The following is a 19,602-nucleotide window of genomic DNA, read 5'->3' as shown; positions in this document are numbered from 1 at the left end:
CTCAGCTAAATTTAATTCAAAACAGAGAAAGGTAAAATTAGTTTATTAAGGTCAGTGGAATAATTAAGGGGTGAGAATATACCACCCATGGAGTGTGAAAATAAGGCCGTTTATTTGTGCTACCACACAGCGAAACTCACTCTCATGTGCTATGCTGTCAAAATCACTACTTAAAACAGCAGCAAGTGACTCTTGGAACATGTTGATAAAGACATTTTTCCTTTATACTGTCTTAAAATGAATAAATGAGATTTTAGAGTTTCTTTTTTATTAGACTCACTTCTTGTTGACTTTTAGCAGAAAAGAACGACATTCTCGAGGCAAAATAAAATCTTACTGCATGTCTACTCTATTCATCTGAATCATACATATATGCATGATTCAAAAATATCTCATCTTGATTCATTATAGGATGCTGCCTAAAATTCACATTGGCAAATTGTGATCAGTGGGGAGCATATCATGCTGGGCTTTGGGTGGCTTGTGCTTGACGCAGAGAGCCGTGTGTGAATACTGCCACCTTGTGAAGATGTGCAGAACTACGAGACTCGATGACTCATTCATGCAGCCCGAACTGCCTTCCTCGGCCCTGCTGCAGAGGGACCCGGGCTGGATAATAAATTAGTCTCTTTTAACATTCACAACTGATGGAAGGCAATCTGAAGGTCTGTGAAGATGGGGTTGAAAAGACTGTTTAGATGGCGTGCAGAGAGAGGGAAGACAGGAGAGAGCGGGGGAGTGACAGAAGGGGTGAAGCAGGGATTTGGGATGCTCTGAGGCAAGAACAAGACTGCGTAAGCCAACAGAGCAGAGCCACAGACGCTAACCACTCAGAGCAAATACCACAGCCGTTGTCAATGGGACATGAGAGAGCAAGAGAGAGAGAGAGAGATCATTTTAAACTTGGAAAAATACATGCTTGCAACAGTCCTGCAATCTAGCCATAAAGAGAGTTTTTACAGAAAAAAAGTTTAGTTTCAGTGGCTCACATAATGACTGGTTTCAGAGAGTTTATAATTAGACAGAAGCCAGTATACTTTTTATAAAACCTGGCAGTGAGCACGGCCCTCAAGGGCAACAGGCTGTAAAAGTCTGTAAAAGTTTTCAAAATCTTTTATTTCCTCTATAACCTTGATGAGTAACATATGTTTGAAAGAGGTTATTGATAGCATGATGGTTTATGTTTTTTTGTACAATTTCAACCTCACAGAGACCGGACTACAAGTACATGTTTCTCGTTATAACACCCTCTGATCACACGCTGCTTCATTTATTATTCAGCATGATATTTAGTCTATTTATGGCCAGGAAATACGAGTGGATTCACAGCACATTTTGTTGTGCGATATCAGTCAACTGTGACTTATTCATACCAGGAAGTCAACATCTACATTTTAAATTAAGCCATATGCCAAAAGCAAACTGCAGTATGTTAGTCATGTAACATCCAGTACACATCCAGAGAGATCCAGCACTAAGAGGAACCATTAAAAATCCAGTAAGAGAGGAGAGAAAAGGGTAGAGTGGAAACTGTTACCTTGAACATAGTGCTGAAAGGAAATGTCACAGGTGTTTATCCATTCTCTGAACTCCCCTCTTCCATAACCTGCAGCTAAATTGCCATAAGACCTCTAAATGACTGTAGACTGTAGTCAATTTCCAGACCCAGAGCTCCATGAAGTCAAGTAATACTGCAGTCCAGTCCACCATGAAAGGTATTAAGGCAGGCACTCTATTCATCCGAGGATAAATAGCCCTCCTTGCACTTCTTAAGTTAATCTTTTTAATTGTGTGTCTTTTGTTAATAAATGTTTTTGCTTCCTTCATTTAATAATACAAGAGTAAATATGCATGTTAGGCACTTTCTCTTGCAAAGAGCCTTCATTCTCACTCTGTGTTCAATCACAAGCCAAGATGTAATATTCCATCACGTAATTACTGTGTGACAAAGTCATTTTAGTCAAGTGTAGCCTGAATTCATTGCGAAACCGTCATGATATTATTAAAAAACTGCCACTAAGGGATGATAAATAAGATTTAATAACTGTCATTCATTAAAGTCTCACATTGACCTTTATGTACTGCGATTTATTTCACATCTTGTCATCAATTTAGAGAAACATAGAGTGAAAATAACCAGACATTACAGAGACATAAATGGCTTAAATAGGCTATACATTTAAATTCTCCACCTGTCCAACATTTCAGTCTCCTCCCCAGTGTCACTCTCAGGAAATTACATCATTACATCATTTTTAACTAGGAAGCCCCAGGGCATGGAGCCTTCTTGATCCATCTTCATCAGTCTCCCTCTCTCAGATGTCATCCACATCATAAACCCCAGCAGCCTGTACAAACACACACCATGAAAGCCAAGGAAACACATCGTGACAGAGCGGTGACATTGACAAAGCGAGAGTGCGGCCATAGTGCAATGTAACAGCACGCTGGCACTTATGAAAACACCTGCTCCACACTGTCAGCAACTTAACCTTCTATCACCTAAATCCCTGGAGGAGAATTGTATCTGACAGATGTAGGACAGGAGGGGGTCAGGGGGTGGGGGTTACAGGGGCGAGGTGAAGAGTGGGGTGACAGAAGTGACTTCATAACTAAAAGTTTTTTAGAGAAGGACAAAAATAGAAAACCAGACAAACAGGTCTATGAGAGAAGTAATTAGAAGAGGTGTGAAGAGAGTGTTGAAATCAGACACTTGATTAGCTTGTACAACATAAAAACATGTAGTGGGCTACAAGTATACCCTGTATATAATTATTTTGTACCTTGGTTTTGATGCCAATTAAAGCTACCCTTGTGTTTTTTATGTGTATATATGAAGTTACCTTACATGCATGTATAGCAAACATTGGCTGTGTAAGACTGTATTTAGGCCATATGCTAACATCAGTATGCTAACATGCTAAGAGTGTCACAAAATATTTGCCATAAAGTCGCCAAAGTTAGTTTAGCATGTTAGCATGCTAGCATTTGTTAATTGGCACTAAACACAAAATACAAAGTGAACAAAAGTATTGGGAAAAATAAAATTTTGCATCTGAAGCACAGTTGAGGGAGCACCAAAGTTATCGCAGCTGAAACTGTGGGGAAGATGAATGTGTGTACCAAATGCATGATGCACTTAAGGAAAAGTCTGGGAGCTACCAAAGTCTTACGGAGACATCATCTGGTAACCATGAATGCATACACAAATTATTTTGCCAATTGTTCAGTGCAATGGAAACTTGAAACCTAGACCCGCTGGTTCGAGATGAAAAGACAAGAGATTACAAGAGTCCTTGGAAATCAGAAAAAACAGCAGTATCAGATGATAATCATTAATTTTTTATTTATTTAAAATAAATTGTACTAGCATGTACACAGTATATTGGCTGAAGAGTAATAGGAAAATTGCAGCACAGAAGTGCCAAAGATGTGTTTGTGGTAATTCAGAAACAGTGTGTGACGGCCCTTCTGCTTGGTTTCCTGCTGTGGCTGCACTTGTCTTCAGGGCTGCAGAGTAATTGAAGGCTTCAATCAGCAGCATGGGCCCGGTGTGTCCCATGCATATAAGCAGAGCAGCAGCAGTCAGATGGGGCAGATCTCCTCACCACACACACACACACACACACACACACACACACACACACACACACACACCTCTGCAGCGTGAGGTTTCTTTAGGTGTTTCGCTTTGTTTTCACAACATCCATGCAGCACATTTCCACTCACCCACTGCCTACACGGCTGACCTTACAGATTCCCCCCATCTACTTTTTGTGCTTATTTTGATCATTTTCTTGTAAATAAATGAGTTTGTTATTTAGTATACCCCTGCGTACTCCAGTATCAGAAGGGCAATAATTAGGATTCCTCAGTCAAAATCTATAATGTCTTCACGGTGATGCTACATAAAAAGATTCCCCAAATTACTTGGGATGCATCTGACCATGAATGTCATGAATGTTTCATAGCAGTCTGTCCAGTATTTGTCAAGATATTTTACTCTGGACCTAAGTGTGCATGACCAGACCAACAGACAGACAGACAAATTAAATCAAATAAAAGATAAATTTTCAATTTCTTTTATCATTTCTTTAATCTTTTTTATTTTTTGTGCTGATTTGGGGACAAAAAACACAAGAAGAGGATTTCACCTCAACAAGAAAGAGTTAATTTCCTGTCAGCTCTGTTGTGGGTTTTGTACAGTATATAAAAGGATGATAAATGTGTTTTTCACAGTTGAAAGGCAGCTAATGGAGCAGGCAGACTTGTTAGACAAAAGGCACTTTAACAAGGACATGAAAGACACAAAGGACATAGGAGAGTTCCTGAATTAACTCATCCTTCACCAGATGACAGATCTACCATTTAGACTGCACGGGTGTCGTACTGTAACTTGTATCATGCCACATGTTGTGAGGAGGATTTTCAGTCGCTCCACCAAGCTTTTCTTTGTGCTGAGAGTGATAAATACATGACAGGAGGTACAAGTAATTGCTTGTAATATTGCTTTTCATTTCTTGTCAAAATATTTTGCTAGAATTTTGTCATATTGATGGCTTGATGCATTTAGTGCAATTGGATGTCATTTTGTTGGTGTCACCCTTTATAAAACATTTTTATTGATAATTGATAAATAATTAAGTGATGCTTAGTATAGCATTAATAAGCTTTTAATATCTTTATTGTTTTCTAGCATGACACAGCTCTTTAACTCACCTGGTGGACCCTTTCAATGGCCCTTCTGGAAAAGCATCTGAACCAAAATCCATTCATGAACAACTTTAAAACATTACTACAGACCTGAGGGATAATTGTACAATTCTCCATTATTTACATATGAAAGAAAAACTGTGTATTTTGAGAGATAACAGTCATCAACCTGGTATGATCAGGCTAGCTATGGTGGCTAATATTAGCAAACACTAGATACTACTGTATAACTGATATTACTTAGGCAGCGTACTAACTCAAGGGCTCTTCTCCATTTGTACCATTGCTACACAAAATTTTATCTTTATCATTATTATTGTCCGTTTTTGTTCAGCTACAGTGGCAGTTGTTTTCGCAGTTACATAAGCTTGCTTTAGAGTAATGTAATCCTAAAGATCAATACATCAAATTTCCTGCTACTGCTTCACCATAAAAACCACACCTGTCGAATTCTTCAGTGTAAACTCGCAGCTGCAGGATACGATCGATTTGCATTAGCAGGAACATTATACATCTCATGTGGTTGTAACAGAATGAACCGGGAACAGTGAGGCTGATGTCAATGAGATAGAATTTTATAACAGTAATGCTGGATATCATGCATGCATCATTTCCTGTGAATCTCTCTTCCATGGGTAGGCAATTTGAATCCAGCGAGGGAGTTAAAGACTCTGCCACTTAAAATTAAAGCTCCTATATAGAGATGTAATTACAGAATATAGATACACAGGATCCCTAATGCTGAAAATATGCTGGGCATCTCAAAACTGGTATAATCATCAGTAAATAATTTATTAACAGTTTAGTACACCATCAGTTACAAAACTCCCTATAAGGTGTTCTACACTAGAAAATCGTATCTATTTATATTAATAGCCTGAAGTGGGTTGCTGCTATAATATGTCCTTTTTGCTGTACTGAGGGTCTGATGTCTCATGTACTGAGTGTGTAACCATTTTGCTTGACACTGTCTTCCTTCAGCTCTTTTTAAGAACTTAGGGGCTTAGCCACTCAGCTCTCTCTCTACACGTTATGACTGTTTAATCCTATCAACAACAGGGATTGCTGTCAAAGCATCACTGAATTTGGCAAATGACAAGAGTACAAATACAGTTGAGGGGGAAAATGTTGATTCATGACTTCTCAAAATCCCACTGCCTAACTTCCTGAAAGCTTCCAGGACTTTTCTGACCAGACTGATCTTCCACACTCAAACTTTTTTTTTCTTAAAGCACAGCAACACCAGGACTCTCACTTTACTGCATCTGTTAAGACATGTTCTGTAGTGGAGTTGTTATGATGACTCTGCCTGGTTTTGGGCAGTCTTCATCAGTTTTTTCTTTAGTCTGGACTCTTTTTTTTCTGTTAGATGATAGAGTTCTTACCAGCTGAGTTTTACTGCAGTCGGCAGATAACACAAGGCACTGTCTAATTTATTTTACTTCTCGACAGTGTCCACAAATGATTTATTACCTCCTGTCACGGGTTCCTGATTGGGCCATTCCTGTTTAATGAGGCAACATTAGCATAAACAGTTATATGAGGACACCGTTCTTGAGGTCACCCCCCTCCTGCCTACCCCCCCCCCCCCCCCCCCCCCATTTGATTGGTGTGACTATTTTTTTGCATTTGAGGGAAGGGTCTCAGGGGTTTGTTTTAGTGTGTGTGTGTGTGTGTGTGTGTGTGTGTGTGTGGCAAGAAGAGACAAAATGCGACAACTTCAGACCCTGACTTGGATCCTGATACATAGAAGGAAATGACTCGTATGATTTATGACCCTGCTATGATTAAATCTGATGACGTTGAATGACAGCAGTGATTATGCTAGTAGTTAACTTGACTGTGTAGTATGGAAATTCAAAAATCACTTAAAGGTGCAGATTATGACAAAATATGAAGACTTGGGGGAGAAATGTATGGGTATGACTATCTGAACAAGGTCTACCTGGATACTTCCCAACCACTTTCACTGGTTTTTCACTCTCCTCTGGTCACAGGTTTATATAGCCACTGTTTAAACCCAGGCAATTTATTTAACACATTACGGTGTGCCGTGGCAGGAAATCAGTAGTCACGTAAATAAAGGTTGTGTAATTCACATGGGCACCACAAACTACAGTTTTAATATTTACCATAAAATGGTTTCAGCACCTCTATTGCACAGTGTTAACAGCAATTGAAATAGTTTCAAAAATTGGCTATGGTAGGCCTATGGCTACAGGACCGCTATCTTACAGTGTTATATTGACTGTTGTATTGTATTACGGTGTGCAGGTATTTCTGTTTTAGGTAACTCAGTGTAATTTTCTGTATCCACTCATGGAACGAGATTTACATTTTCTTATATTACAGTATATTTAAGTACTCTACCTAAATACAATTTTGAGGTACTTCGCTTGAGTATTTTCATTTTAGGCAATGCTTGTCATTACTAATTTAGAGAGCTTCGACCAGACACTTTTCAGATTTAAAATTGATATTAAACCATATGATTTGTTCATAAAATACAATACATTTCTTAACACTAAAACATTGGTTTTCAGCCTTTTTGACTTGTGAGCCATTACAAAGAGAATCAGTGTCTGATTGTGTGTCCTTACTGTGTTTCAGATTAAGCTGTTAGCAATTCCACCAATAAAACATTTCCCCTCTAAACGTATCTTCTTTCATTTTAGTAACTGATGAAGTGACCCAAGTGTCACCAATAGGCAAAGATTAGAGAAAAGTCCTAAACATGAACAGGGTAATATCAGTACTTTGTTTCTTTTTCTTCTTTCCTCTCCCATTCATTAATCAAGGACTTCTCAGATTTATCTGGTGACTTATCTTGGATTGTCTCAGCACCTTGGTTTGGAGTAAACTAGCTCACTGTGTATAAAATAGCCAGCCTAAAAATAACTCTGCCTTCATGAGAAGCTACTACAGTTTATTTAAGCTACAACAGTTGCATTTACATTGATGCATCATCAGTATAAGTATGTAAGTTCATATGCCATATGAATCACATTGGACAATTATCTGCAAAACGAGTAATTTTTACTTTGTGCTATTATTTATTTATTTTTTTTATATATATATATTTTTTTTTTACTTAAGTAGAAGTTTAAAAGCAGCATTTTACTTGTTTGAGTATAGAGTATTGCTGTATTGTTACTTGTTTAAATATTTGAGTAGAGCTTCCACCACTATCTGTTCCACTAAGTGGCCTTGACATGAAATAATCTGCAGGTAGTTAGCAAAGATCCTCTACTGTCTCTGTAGTTCATTTTGTTTCGGTTGGATGCGCACACTGAAAATTGAGTTTGAGTGTGGCGAGACCTGGAATGTCCCTCTGCAACCGCCGTACTTGCACTCAGTGAGCCTTTGGTGTTTACTTGCTGTGCTAACCACTAGGTTGGGTGAAGAAATGGCTGAATATTCACACGTTAAATCAACCAAACTGGTTCTGAAAGGTCTTAATAAAGGGTAAGTTTTTTTCCTGACTTAGCAGCTCTCATCGCTACCGCCTGCAGTGTGATTAAAGGCTAACTAAGTGGATCTCTGCAACCTGTGCTAACTTCAGCTACACTAGCAAAGACTCAAACGAGGACGTTACAATGAAAGCTACGTTACTACTCACTGTTTATACTTTTAATCTAGTAGTTTGTCCTTCTTAACTTTTAACTAAATATTAACACAGTGGTGGTTAAAGGATTGTCGCAGAACTGTCCACCTTAGTTGGTTATTTGAGCCTGGCCAACACATTAGCACCTTTCTTGGCTGCTAATGCTAATAGCTAACACATGAACGATCGTTCAGTTTTGGACCAGCAACCATGTTCACTGTTTTGAAGCATTTCTGCACTGCAAGTTTTCACGTAAATAAAAGTAAATGCAATCATCAGACTAGGTCATCAGAGTTGATGTTTATTGAAGGATCTGTAGCTCATGTCCTAGACTTTCATTCACATTGAAAACTAAATGGCAAATCAATGATTTGTTATTGATTCTTAAGAACCTTGAATTTGCAATTTAAGGAAAACGAATTCACTTTTTAGAAATTAACTTGCCAGCTCGAGTCTGAATGCTTGTTTATGTTTTACAAGTTCTACTTGTGTAATTAAACATTTAGCCATGAAATTACATGTTAAATTTTTCTGTTAACATGAGTCTTTTTGATTTATTTACTTATTACAGGAAAAAGAAGAAGCACAAAGATAAGAAGAGAAAAGCGACAGATGAAGACGATAAACCTGATATAGTTGGTAAGTGTATCTACTGTATTTCTAAATTGTTAAGCCCACAGATATTTTACATCATCATTTAGCTGTGAATTTCTGCTTGTGACATATAAAATTAATTATTTTTACATATTTAATAGAAAAGTTTTAATCATTGCTAGAGAGCCAGCATTTCATATTCTTAAACTGATTTACAGGCACAATATTCAGCACAAATGAGTGCACCCTCTCTTATACAGACAAATCCAGTGCTTTCTCTTTACAAATATGACATTTGGGGTTCCTATATGATGTAATATTCTGGGAACTCTCCTAAATCCATTACCAATGATATATGTCAATACTTAAACAGAAAAATATGATCTTCTTGTCAAAATGGTAAAAGCTCATGTTGCAAAAATGAGCACACCCTCCTGAAAGTTACATAATAAAACTTAATGAGATGTTTTTTGGTGCTCGTTAAGGGCACCAGACTCACCTGGTGAGCCCATTCACACAGGTGTAATCGGTTGACAATTAAAATGGTACCTAACCCATTGAATTGCTCTCAGACTTAATGCTGACAACAATGGCATCACATTGGAGAGAATTGTCTGGAGACTTGAGAAACTTTTCACTGCACAGAAAAGGGCAAGGGTACAAGAGGTGAGAAGTGCATGGTTCCAACAGTGACGTATGGCAGTGGTAAAGTTCTTATATGGGGATGTATGAGTGCTGAAGTTGTTGGGGAGTTGTACTTCATTGATGGCATGATGAATTCATAGATTTACTGCAAAATCCTGAAAGAGAAGATGCTACCCTCTTTCCACACTCTGGGTCGACGGGCACTTTTTCAACATGACATGACCCTAAACATTCTTCCAAGGCCGCTGCTGCTTTCTTCAGGAAGAACAAGGTGAACGTGCTGCAGTAGCCAAGTATGTCACCAGACCTCAACCCTATTGAGCACCTGTGGGGGATTTTGAAGAGACAAGTGGAGCAGCACTCCCCCTCAAGGAGGTCATCCTCCAGGAGTGGAGCAGGATAGACAGGACAATATGTTGTGAACTTGTACACTCGATGCCAAGAAGGGTCAGTGCAGTTCTAAAAAGTAAGGTATGACATACTAAGTACTAAAATAATACAAGGGTGTACTCATCTTTGCAATCCTAGATTCATTTTGGTCACCTTCTTATGAATTGGATCGTTGATCATTTAAGGAAAAAATATTTCTTTACGTTCAGAGGGGGTGTAATCATTTATGCTGTGTACTGTATACGCCTGATATACTCCTGGTTTTATTTGCATCAACATAACTGATGCAAATAAGTCTTTCACCAAAACATTAATAAATTAAAAATAGTTGTTGTCTAGGGATACTTTTGTATGGAAATTGAGAGTGATAGCAGATTCCACTACTTTGTTTTGATTTTTGGCTTCAGGGCAACCACTTTGTTTTGTTTGGATCATAGATTGCACCTTTTTAAAGATAGATTAACAAAAAAAAAGCATTATACAAATCGATACAGAAACTTCTTGTAACATTCCTTCCTGTGACAAATACTAATTTTATATTAGAATGTTTGCTCATAATGTTTGTCACTTAAGTTTAGACGCACCAACTATAAATAATCTGCTAGCTTAAAATGCAGTGCCAATGAGGTAAACATGAAGATTTTGAACAGTTTACTCCAGAAATTGTCCGTTGAGCAGAGATTGCACCTTAATGTTGCTGTGTGCTTTGAAGCGAACACAGATGCCGTGTGTTATTACACCATTTTGACACAAATCTTTCTGCTCACCAGGTGGGTGGTGGTCCATCAGCAGCTTTGGGGAAATTTCCGGAACAGTTGCCATAGAGATGCAGAACAACTCATACATCCATGCCCTGGATACCGGACTCTTCACACTCGGTGCACCACACAAAGGTAAGGAGACACGCTGAGGTGACTTCAGAATCTGACAGTTATTTTTCAGAGTCAGCTCCTTCATTCAGCCCACATGGCTTGTACTCAGTACATCCACTTTTTGTCAACACAGTAGAAAATATCTGTATTGAGGGGAGGGATACCTGACCTAATTTGTTGCGCTTTAATAATATCAGCTACTATAAGAACTGTGATTTTGCAGGTTACATTTTCTTTTGATACTTACTATACATCAGTTTGTGTTGTTTGGCAATTTCTACAACTGCTAGCTGTATGATGTCAAAAAAAGTCTGCTTCTTTAGGTTGCTGATTTTGGTGTTCTGATAATTCTCAAGTTCAAGTTTCAGATTGCACTCAAATAACTCCTGGACACCCATTCACAGTTGTGCAGGAGTGACAGTTGTCTTACTGATTCACAGCACTTAACAGCTTCATACCTCTTCATTTGTTATTCCGTGTGCATTTATTCAACTTTTGAGTATGCGTTTGGCCTTAATGCAGATTGAAGGCAAAAATTGCACATTTCTGTAGAATTTTCCAGGTAATGTGGTAGAACATTGAATTATCATCAGACCCCATGATTTTCCCTGGGCAATAACTCAATGTTATTGTGCAATCGCATTCCAGTGGAATCGAATAACCCAATTAATGATTCCAAACACATCCTAATTAAAAACTAACAAAGTTACTGTTTAGAGTCTTTGTTTAACTTGTGAGATCGAATAAAACCAGCTATTTGAATACATCGCCTTGGGCTGTTTGTAATAAAAAGGTGAATTTTTTTTTTTTTTTTTTTTTTTTAGTATTTCTTGACATATTATAGACAAAAGCAATTAATCAAGAAAGTACTTGGCAGATTAATTAATAATGAAAATAATCATTAGTTGCAGCCCCAGTTTGAAGACATCTGTCTGAAATAATACATTACATACTAAATTCACGGTATTGAACATACAATTTCCATATATATGAATATTGGAAAAAATCTTTTACGAATATATTGATACATATACCTGTGTGTGTTATATGTCATTTTTTGTGCATTTTAAATGAATATGACAACCCTGCAGCTGTTGATTTATCCTACAGTCGTTCAAACCTGGAGAACTTAAAACTCAATTTTGAGGTTACGTTTACTGTAGGCTCCAGGTGTTTGGGGATGAAGGGGGTTTTGCCTTCAGTCCACAAAGCAGTAAGTATTTAAGTAGTAAATCCAGACACCAGACTGAAAAGGCTGAACAAGGGTTGAGTTGAGGGGAAGGACAGAGCTAACTCAAGAGTTTACACTCACTTCTGCCTCCGGGCACTTCTGAGGGAGTGGTACATTGCAACAGTCTGCCCGGGAAGAGACACTACTAACAATTAATTCAACCCATGTTTTGTGAGAACCAGTGAAAATGGTTGGGAGATTTAAACATCGCAATTCCCTCAGTGGGTCCTCATCCTCTGCATGCACATGAGCTCATTTCTAGGAGATGAAAGAAGACGCAAGCTAGCAGTATAAAAAGAGAGATTAGAGCTTTTCCTCTCTTTACTGGATTTTCTGCACCGATGGCACACTGTGGATGATGCAGCCTTTTTAGCAAGCTCCAAAAATATTCACATTCACCTGCAGGTCGACGGGAACATGCTGATGTTCTTTTAGACAACTCAGGAGGTCACAGTCTGACATATTCCAAAGATAATCAGCCTTTTGAAAAAGCAGCTTATGTCATATTTTACCTCTGCTTTCTAAATTCTTCCCTCGTTAATGTCTCACAGACTCTGCTCTTCCTTGACCAGATGCCTGTATGACACACTACAAATTGCACAAAGCTTTTGATTTATGGTAAAGGTCAGGCAGTGGCCTAATCACAGGCAAGTCACAGTTTTATTAAATTATGAGGAGCCCGGGTTACCTAGGTTTAAAATAATGCATTTAAATGCAACACAACAGTTCCAACTGTATCATATTCCAAATGTCTCTGTGCTGGCGAACTGGACCCAGATCTGCACAGCGCTACTTAGCCGAAGGGTTTGCATTATTAATTACAAGAATACATAAGTAAAACATGAAACGAGTGTTAATGATAACTTTGGTGTGAAAAGAAATTATGCACATTTTAATAATAATACATGATTGTTGCACAGTAATTAATGAAATGCTACATTATTTATTTTTGTGTGGCAAAAGCTTTTTCTGTCAAAACCAGAAGATCTTTTTTTTTTTTTTTAGAATTTTTCTACAGGTCAAAGATCTTAAATCAGACTATTTTATAACGGCTCGCTTTAACATTTTTTTGGTTTTTAAGGTAGAAAGGAACCTAGGTACTAATTCATTCAGCCATTATTTATACAGGGTGATTGAATTCACTCTTTTGCATGGGTGCCCTGTGTACACAGCTTGATAAAGCATCAAGCAAAAAATCCAATATATAGTCAATATTAAACTTACAAATAAAGAATAAGATCAAATTAATGAAGAGTTTGTGCATCAAACCAGCATTAAAAAAAAATCTATATACAACAATGTTGTTTCTGAAATCAACAATGTGGGATAAAACAATCAAAAAAGGTAAACATTGTTTTGTTTCAGACGATGAAGGGCCAGACCCTCCAGAGCAGTTTACTGCCATCAAGGTCTCAGACACACGGTGAGTACAAGGCAAACTGCACATTGTGTTTGCATGCACAGATAAGCTTTCCCCCACAGATTTATTACCCCACTTTAGTGTTTTAAATGAAGGATCTGTTTATATTGTCTAGATGTACAAAAGTAGTTTACGCTTCCATGTGCAACCCCTCCTTGAAGAGCTGCTGCCGGTTGTAGAGCAATTTCTTATGGGCTAGTTTCAGGTGCTAGTTTCACCTTTCTTGTCATAAAGAAAAACATTCTCCTGGAAAAGCTAACAATGTTTGAACAGTAGATTGGCCCTTCCTTATGTTGTCTCCTTTTTTTTGAAGCATTTCAAAACCAGTGTCGGAAGAATTTCATTTTGTCATTTTTGCTGCTGCAGAATAGCCTTGAAGTCTGGATATGGCAAGTACCTGGGTATCAGCTCTGAGGGTTTGGTAATGGGGCGCTCTGATGCCATCGGCTCCAGGGAACAATGGGAACCAGTCTTCCAGGATGTGAGTAAATCTTCAAATGCTTCTTCTCCTAATTTTCCATGGCTAACACAGGAGTCAAATTTTTACTATCACATTGCAGTCCTGTGACTTGTGTTGCCGCAAATCCTGTCCCTTTTCCAATCCCATGTAATTATTTTCCTACTATTATACAGCTTCTACCAAAACAAGCATTGCAGCTCCAAATCAGACTGACATTTTTATTGGCCACTAGAGATGGCGTGGGATGTTAACCACGCTAACTGCTGAAGGGGTCTTGTTTAAAGCAACAAAAATAACGGCTATTTTACAGTTTTGTTTGTAATTGTGCACAGTATATCGACCCTCTGGCATTGTGTTCCCACTTGAGCCCTTCACTGTGTGGCTTTGTTGGTCTTAACAGATATGTTGATTTAAATTTGTTTTGAAACCAGAACAGAGATTTTTTTTTTTTTTCATTAAAGTATGTTTTATTCTGTCAAGTTTCATTAGACGAACTTCCTAAAAACTGAATCAGAATGAACATTAATGCCCAAGTATGTTGACAAGTTTTGACATTAGTTGTCAGTACCTCTCAATATACAAATTAGTATTGTATTAACAAAGATGGTCATTTGATTAAGATAAGCTGTTGTGTAATGTATGACAGAAAATGATCACCTTGATAATGTTTGATAACAGATTAATCGTTTTATCCATTTTTCAAGCCAAAATGTCACTTGTTCTGGTTTGTGTATGTCAATATTTAATGCTTTTGTTTGTCGTATATGATAATAAACAGTATTTTGGGGTTTCGGTTTGATAAAACAAGACATCTGTGAAAGTTGATTTGGGTTTTAGGAAAGTGCACCCGTACCTAGGGCTGCAACTAACATATACAATACAATACAATATTTTGATTAGCATTAATCTGCCAGTTATTTTCTCAATAATCAGTATATTAAGTTGTCTATTAATGTATGTAAGTGCTATGCTTATTCAAGTATATGTTTTATTCTGTGTGAACAGTATTAGTGAAATAAATACACATTTACCACTGTCCCCTGCCTTTCACGTCTCGCCTAGTGGCTGATTGGAGTTCAGCCCATGAGAGCTAACACTTAGCTGTTGTGATGAACAGTTAATTCATTATGCAGAATGCATCTACCTTGTCACTGGAGCACATAGCTCACTTTGATGCTTTGTTGAACCTATAAACAACCTGCCCAGCACAACCTTGAGACTCTTTTACATCAAATACCAGGCAGCCTTTCATGCCTGTCACAACAACCAATCCCACTGCAATTCTATCTAATCTACTGCCTTCTCCTCTGTTTTCTCTCTGTTCTGCCTCAGGGCAAAATGGCTCTCATGGCAGCAAATAGCTGTTTCATCTCCTACAGTGACAGTGGGGACATCGTGGCCAAGAGCAAGACAGCAGGGGATGGCGAGATGGTGAAGGTGATGTGTAAATTGTGTTCTTCCACAAGGTTGCATTTTAATCCTTTCATTTTAAGCATGCGATCTCTGTGAGGACCTGGACTCTTGAGATGGAAGGGGAAAATGTTTGTGACCTCACTTCATGGGGGGTTCAAGGTAATGATATTTAATCCACAACTTCTCTCTCTTGTTTTTTTCCTCTCTCTCTCCTGAATGATGAACAGATCAGATCGAGTGCGGAACAAGAGGTCAAGCATAAAGATGACATTGCAGATGAGGACAGGGGCAACGTGAAGTCCTGTGAGATCAATTATGTGTACGTAACCTCCACTGTGCATCACTTTAAGCGTTGACTTATTACACAAACAGCCCAATCAAAGACTAATGAGGGAAACCCATGTTGGAATATCTCAGCATATAACTTTCTTTATTCCCTGCTAGGTTCAGTTGAGCTTTTTGCATTTAATGAGCAAGTTAAGATTAGAAGTCCATCCATCCATTTTCTGCCACTTATCCAGAGTCGGGTCAAGGTGAATTTATTTCATCCAAGTACTTGCAAATTAGGGCACTAATGTATTGGTTAAATGCACAGATTGACCAGAGTGCATCAGTTCTGTAATAAGTATTATCTTTGCTAAACCTCCATATTGAGGTGGATGAAATATTAGAAACGGCTGTGGTTTCCAACCTGTGGGTCAGGGCTCCCACAAGCTGTCACAAGATGAATATGAGGTAAGATTTTAAAAAGGACAGGAAAGCTGAAAAAAAAAAAAACAGAATATTTTTCCTACATAACATTAGGTAAATTTTTCAGACCTATCTCCACTTTCCACTCACCTTGAATAATTTCACTGCAAATTATTTAAATAAAACAAGAGGAAAAAAATATCTTTCTCACACACCCCATCCTGCTTCTTAATAATTACAATTACGTTTGATACTTAAAACACATTTTTTGGATACGTATGTACTTTTACACAAGTATGCTTTCAATGTTTTGAGTATTTGTATTTTGTAGAATTTCTGCTTTTCCCCTTAAGTAAATGATCTGAATACTTTTTCATCAACTGCCGATCACAACTCTGTATATCTTGTTTTCTGTAAATTGTTTACTCTGATGAAAAGGTTGACATTATTTCCTCCTGTGTTTTTAATTTAGATTTGCAATAGATTTTTCTGAGCTAAGAAGCAAAATAGTGTGTGTTCCTGCATAATACTGTTCTCATATGAACTGGAAATAATTTTGCTTGGTTTCTGTGTCATTTCAGACTTTGGAAGTGACTTTTTAAGTGCAAATTTTCATTAAGCTGTCGTTGCTGATTAGAACAAAGTCACTGTGCCAGTAATTGTATTTGTGTTTCACAACAGTTTGACATTTAAAGTCTAAGCAGTATACCTTGCAGAATCCTCAGAACCAAAGCCTAAAGAACTTCCCTCTGACTCGGTGATTTCCTTCCTATTGTCCTCACATTGTGTCAGTCTGCACCCTTAACCTACCATAATAACATCCCTGGATGTGAGATCACGCCTTTAAGGTGCTACCTCATCAATCCCACGCCTTAAAGACACATTTTATGGTCTGCTGTTAGAGTGGGATGAGAAAGCAGACACCACATTTTAGCTTCCGATGCTGCTGAGTGTTTTATATACGGCCCATCTAAGGCCTATTAAGTTTCAGGCAATATGTCTGCAGCAGTTTTTTGCTTGGCATGCTTTGGCTTGGTGTTTCCACTCTATTATTTGTTTTAGATGAATGCTGGGGAAATGGACTCGTCATGTTGACATGTTGATAATGGCTGCCCTTGAGCGCGTGTCTTGATGTAGTGTTTAGCATCTGAAATGTCTTTCAGGATGGATGCAGCTTGCGAATCATAAAACACAGAGCAAAAAAAAACTAAATATCAAAGAGGTTTCAGACAAGATGCCTCAGTGGTTTATGGCACTGTTGTGCAAGGTATTTAAGTTTTAAGAGAGTTTACATTGAAATAACAGATCATTTTAAAGCTGTTCATTAATAAGGGGAAATATTAATGGAGGGGGGTGATTGTCCTCGCATCACCTTAATTTGCTGTACATGTTGATTTGTGGCAGCTAGTAGGCTTAGCCACTCAGCCTATTGCTCTTTGGCTGCCACTGTCAACATTCGAACACTCTGCTTTAGTTAATACTTGAGCTCATTATGTCGATTTTTCTTCTTCTAACTGCTGCTTAGAAACCAGGTGTCAGTTCTCAAAATAAAATAAAAAAGACATGTTGTGAAAATTTCCGTAATTTTGTGTGTGTGGTTGTGGTGGTGAGTCGTTAACCTTTGCTCAATCTTTTGTATTTGTCTTATTAATGTTACCATGTGAATTACAGGAAGAAGTTTCAGAGTTTTCAGGATCGGCGGCTCAGGGTTAATGAGGACGATCCCAACTCGTTAAAGAGAGCCAGAACGGATGGGAAGTTTCATGAAGCTTTGCTTGACAGGTATGAAAATAATTTATATATTATATTTTTACTGTCAAACACTTGATGTAGTTTTGTTACATAATCACACTCCCTGAAATGTTCTTTTCTCTCAAATTTACCCAAGATGTTCAAACTGCCAGTTAAATGTTTTCACTTTAAAAAGACACTTCAATTTGTGTTAAATTTAAATTAAAGCAAAGATAAGTATATTCACACAGAATATAATACAAAAAAGGAAAAGATTAAAAGAGTTAAGAGTAATTAATGCGTGTTCAAAATCCAAATTGTAAACCCCAAATAAAATGTGAAAGTAAAGAGGTGCACTTTTCACATCCTCTGGATGTGCATGTGTTTTGTCCTCCAGTTCACTGGATTCTCTCTAATGTGTGTTCATAGGGGAAAGAACCACACAATAGAGAGTTTATCTAAATACCTAAATACTTGTGAAGAGTTACTTTTGAAAAAGAGTCCAATGCGTGGATTATATAAATTTGTAAATGATGTTTCTGCTATTGTAATATTTGACTTTTTTTAATTTGCTTCTGCTGATATACGAGAGTGATTTGTATGATCTAGTATCTTTGAATCTATTGTCTGAAATGTGTTGACATTGCGGCATCATTAGAAACAGTATTTGAACTTGTGAAAGTTCATAGGGGCGTAGTTCAGACTGCCCCATGCTGTCATTAAGAAGTATGTTCACATCATCCTCCCAGCAGTTTAACAGAAAGCAGGATATGTGAGAATTTAAGCATGTTGTCACATCTCAAACCTGGCAACATAAGTTGTTGGTTGAGCGTGTCAACAGAAGCACTAAAGAAAGCTGGATTTTCACTGACTGTTCAAATTCTTAAAAACAAAAATTATCAGTGATTTACTTTGTACTGATACAGTGAAATGTATTTGTCTTAAAAAGAATTATGTCACAATTTGTTTGTTAGATTTTTTTTATTTTTTTATTATTCAGAGTTATTTGATTTTGGACATAGACATTGAATTGATAATAAAGTAATAGATTGATTGCATACTGGGGATATAAGATGTCGTCTTTTTTTTTTTTTTTTTTACAGGAGAAGCAAAATGAAAGCAGACAGGTACTGCAAATGAAGATCCACTTTGTACATTGCTGTCATGATTTGACCTTTTGTTCTAAGATTAAATGTACCTTTTTGTCTCTTTTTATATTTTTAATAAATGTTTCATGGTTAAATCAGTTGTGCTGGTTTGTTTTCTGCAGCCAGTTGGTAAAATTTATTCACTTCAGGTAACGCATTGGCCTTTTCATCATTTCACTTTGCTTTGGATGGAGTGTTTGTAAGGATTTTGGAATGATTCTGTCATGTGTTGGTCAATAGATTGCTCTATAATCTAGAACTGAGTAGGTTATTCTTGTAAGATATACAACTATCAGTACTGACCTTTGACTAATCTTTTATGAAAGGTCAGAATGTATTATTATTTATACTGTGTCTAATCAGTTTGACAGTATATGTGCAATGTGTTTAGCATGGGTTAATGAAGATAAATGTCAAAATAAATAGATACATAATTTACATGAATCAGAATGTGGGAAAACTGAAAGTGTATTTTACACTTATCATCCCTCACTGTGCACTGCTAAGTTAAAGGTATGTGGACAATTGAACACTACACTGTTCAATATCTCGTTTCAAACCATAGGCATCAATATGCTGCTCTAACGACTCCCGGGAAGACTTCCCACGAGACCTGACTGTTGGGATTTGCCCCCGTTCAGCGACGGAATTAATGAAATTAATGAATTAAACTTCCCACCATTGCGTGAGA

At 37.5% G+C, this 19,602-nt stretch overlaps 1 protein-coding gene across 1 annotated transcript; it reads left to right on the top strand.

Moving 5' to 3' along the window:
• The first annotated feature begins 8,034 nt into the window (after window positions 1-8,034).
• Window positions 8,035-19,009, top strand: frg1 (FSHD region gene 1). The gene is made up of 9 exons (XM_056372245.1): window positions 8,035-8,178; window positions 8,889-8,956; window positions 10,717-10,839; window positions 13,415-13,472; window positions 13,836-13,950; window positions 15,262-15,366; window positions 15,570-15,661; window positions 17,704-17,814; window positions 18,867-19,009. The coding sequence occupies exons 1-9, from the start codon at window positions 8,120-8,122 to the stop codon at window positions 18,901-18,903; spliced, it is 768 nt and encodes a 255-aa protein (XP_056228220.1). The 5' UTR covers window positions 8,035-8,119; the 3' UTR covers window positions 18,904-19,009.
• Window positions 19,010-19,602: the final 593 nt, after the last annotated feature.

The sequence above is a fragment of the Seriola aureovittata genome, chromosome 3 (assembly GCF_021018895.1).
Source record: "Seriola aureovittata isolate HTS-2021-v1 ecotype China chromosome 3, ASM2101889v1, whole genome shotgun sequence".
Lineage (NCBI taxonomy): Eukaryota > Metazoa > Chordata > Actinopteri > Carangiformes > Carangidae > Seriola > Seriola aureovittata.
The sequence above is the reverse complement of the archived record's forward strand: the minus strand, read 5'-3'. Positions and strand labels throughout refer to the sequence as shown.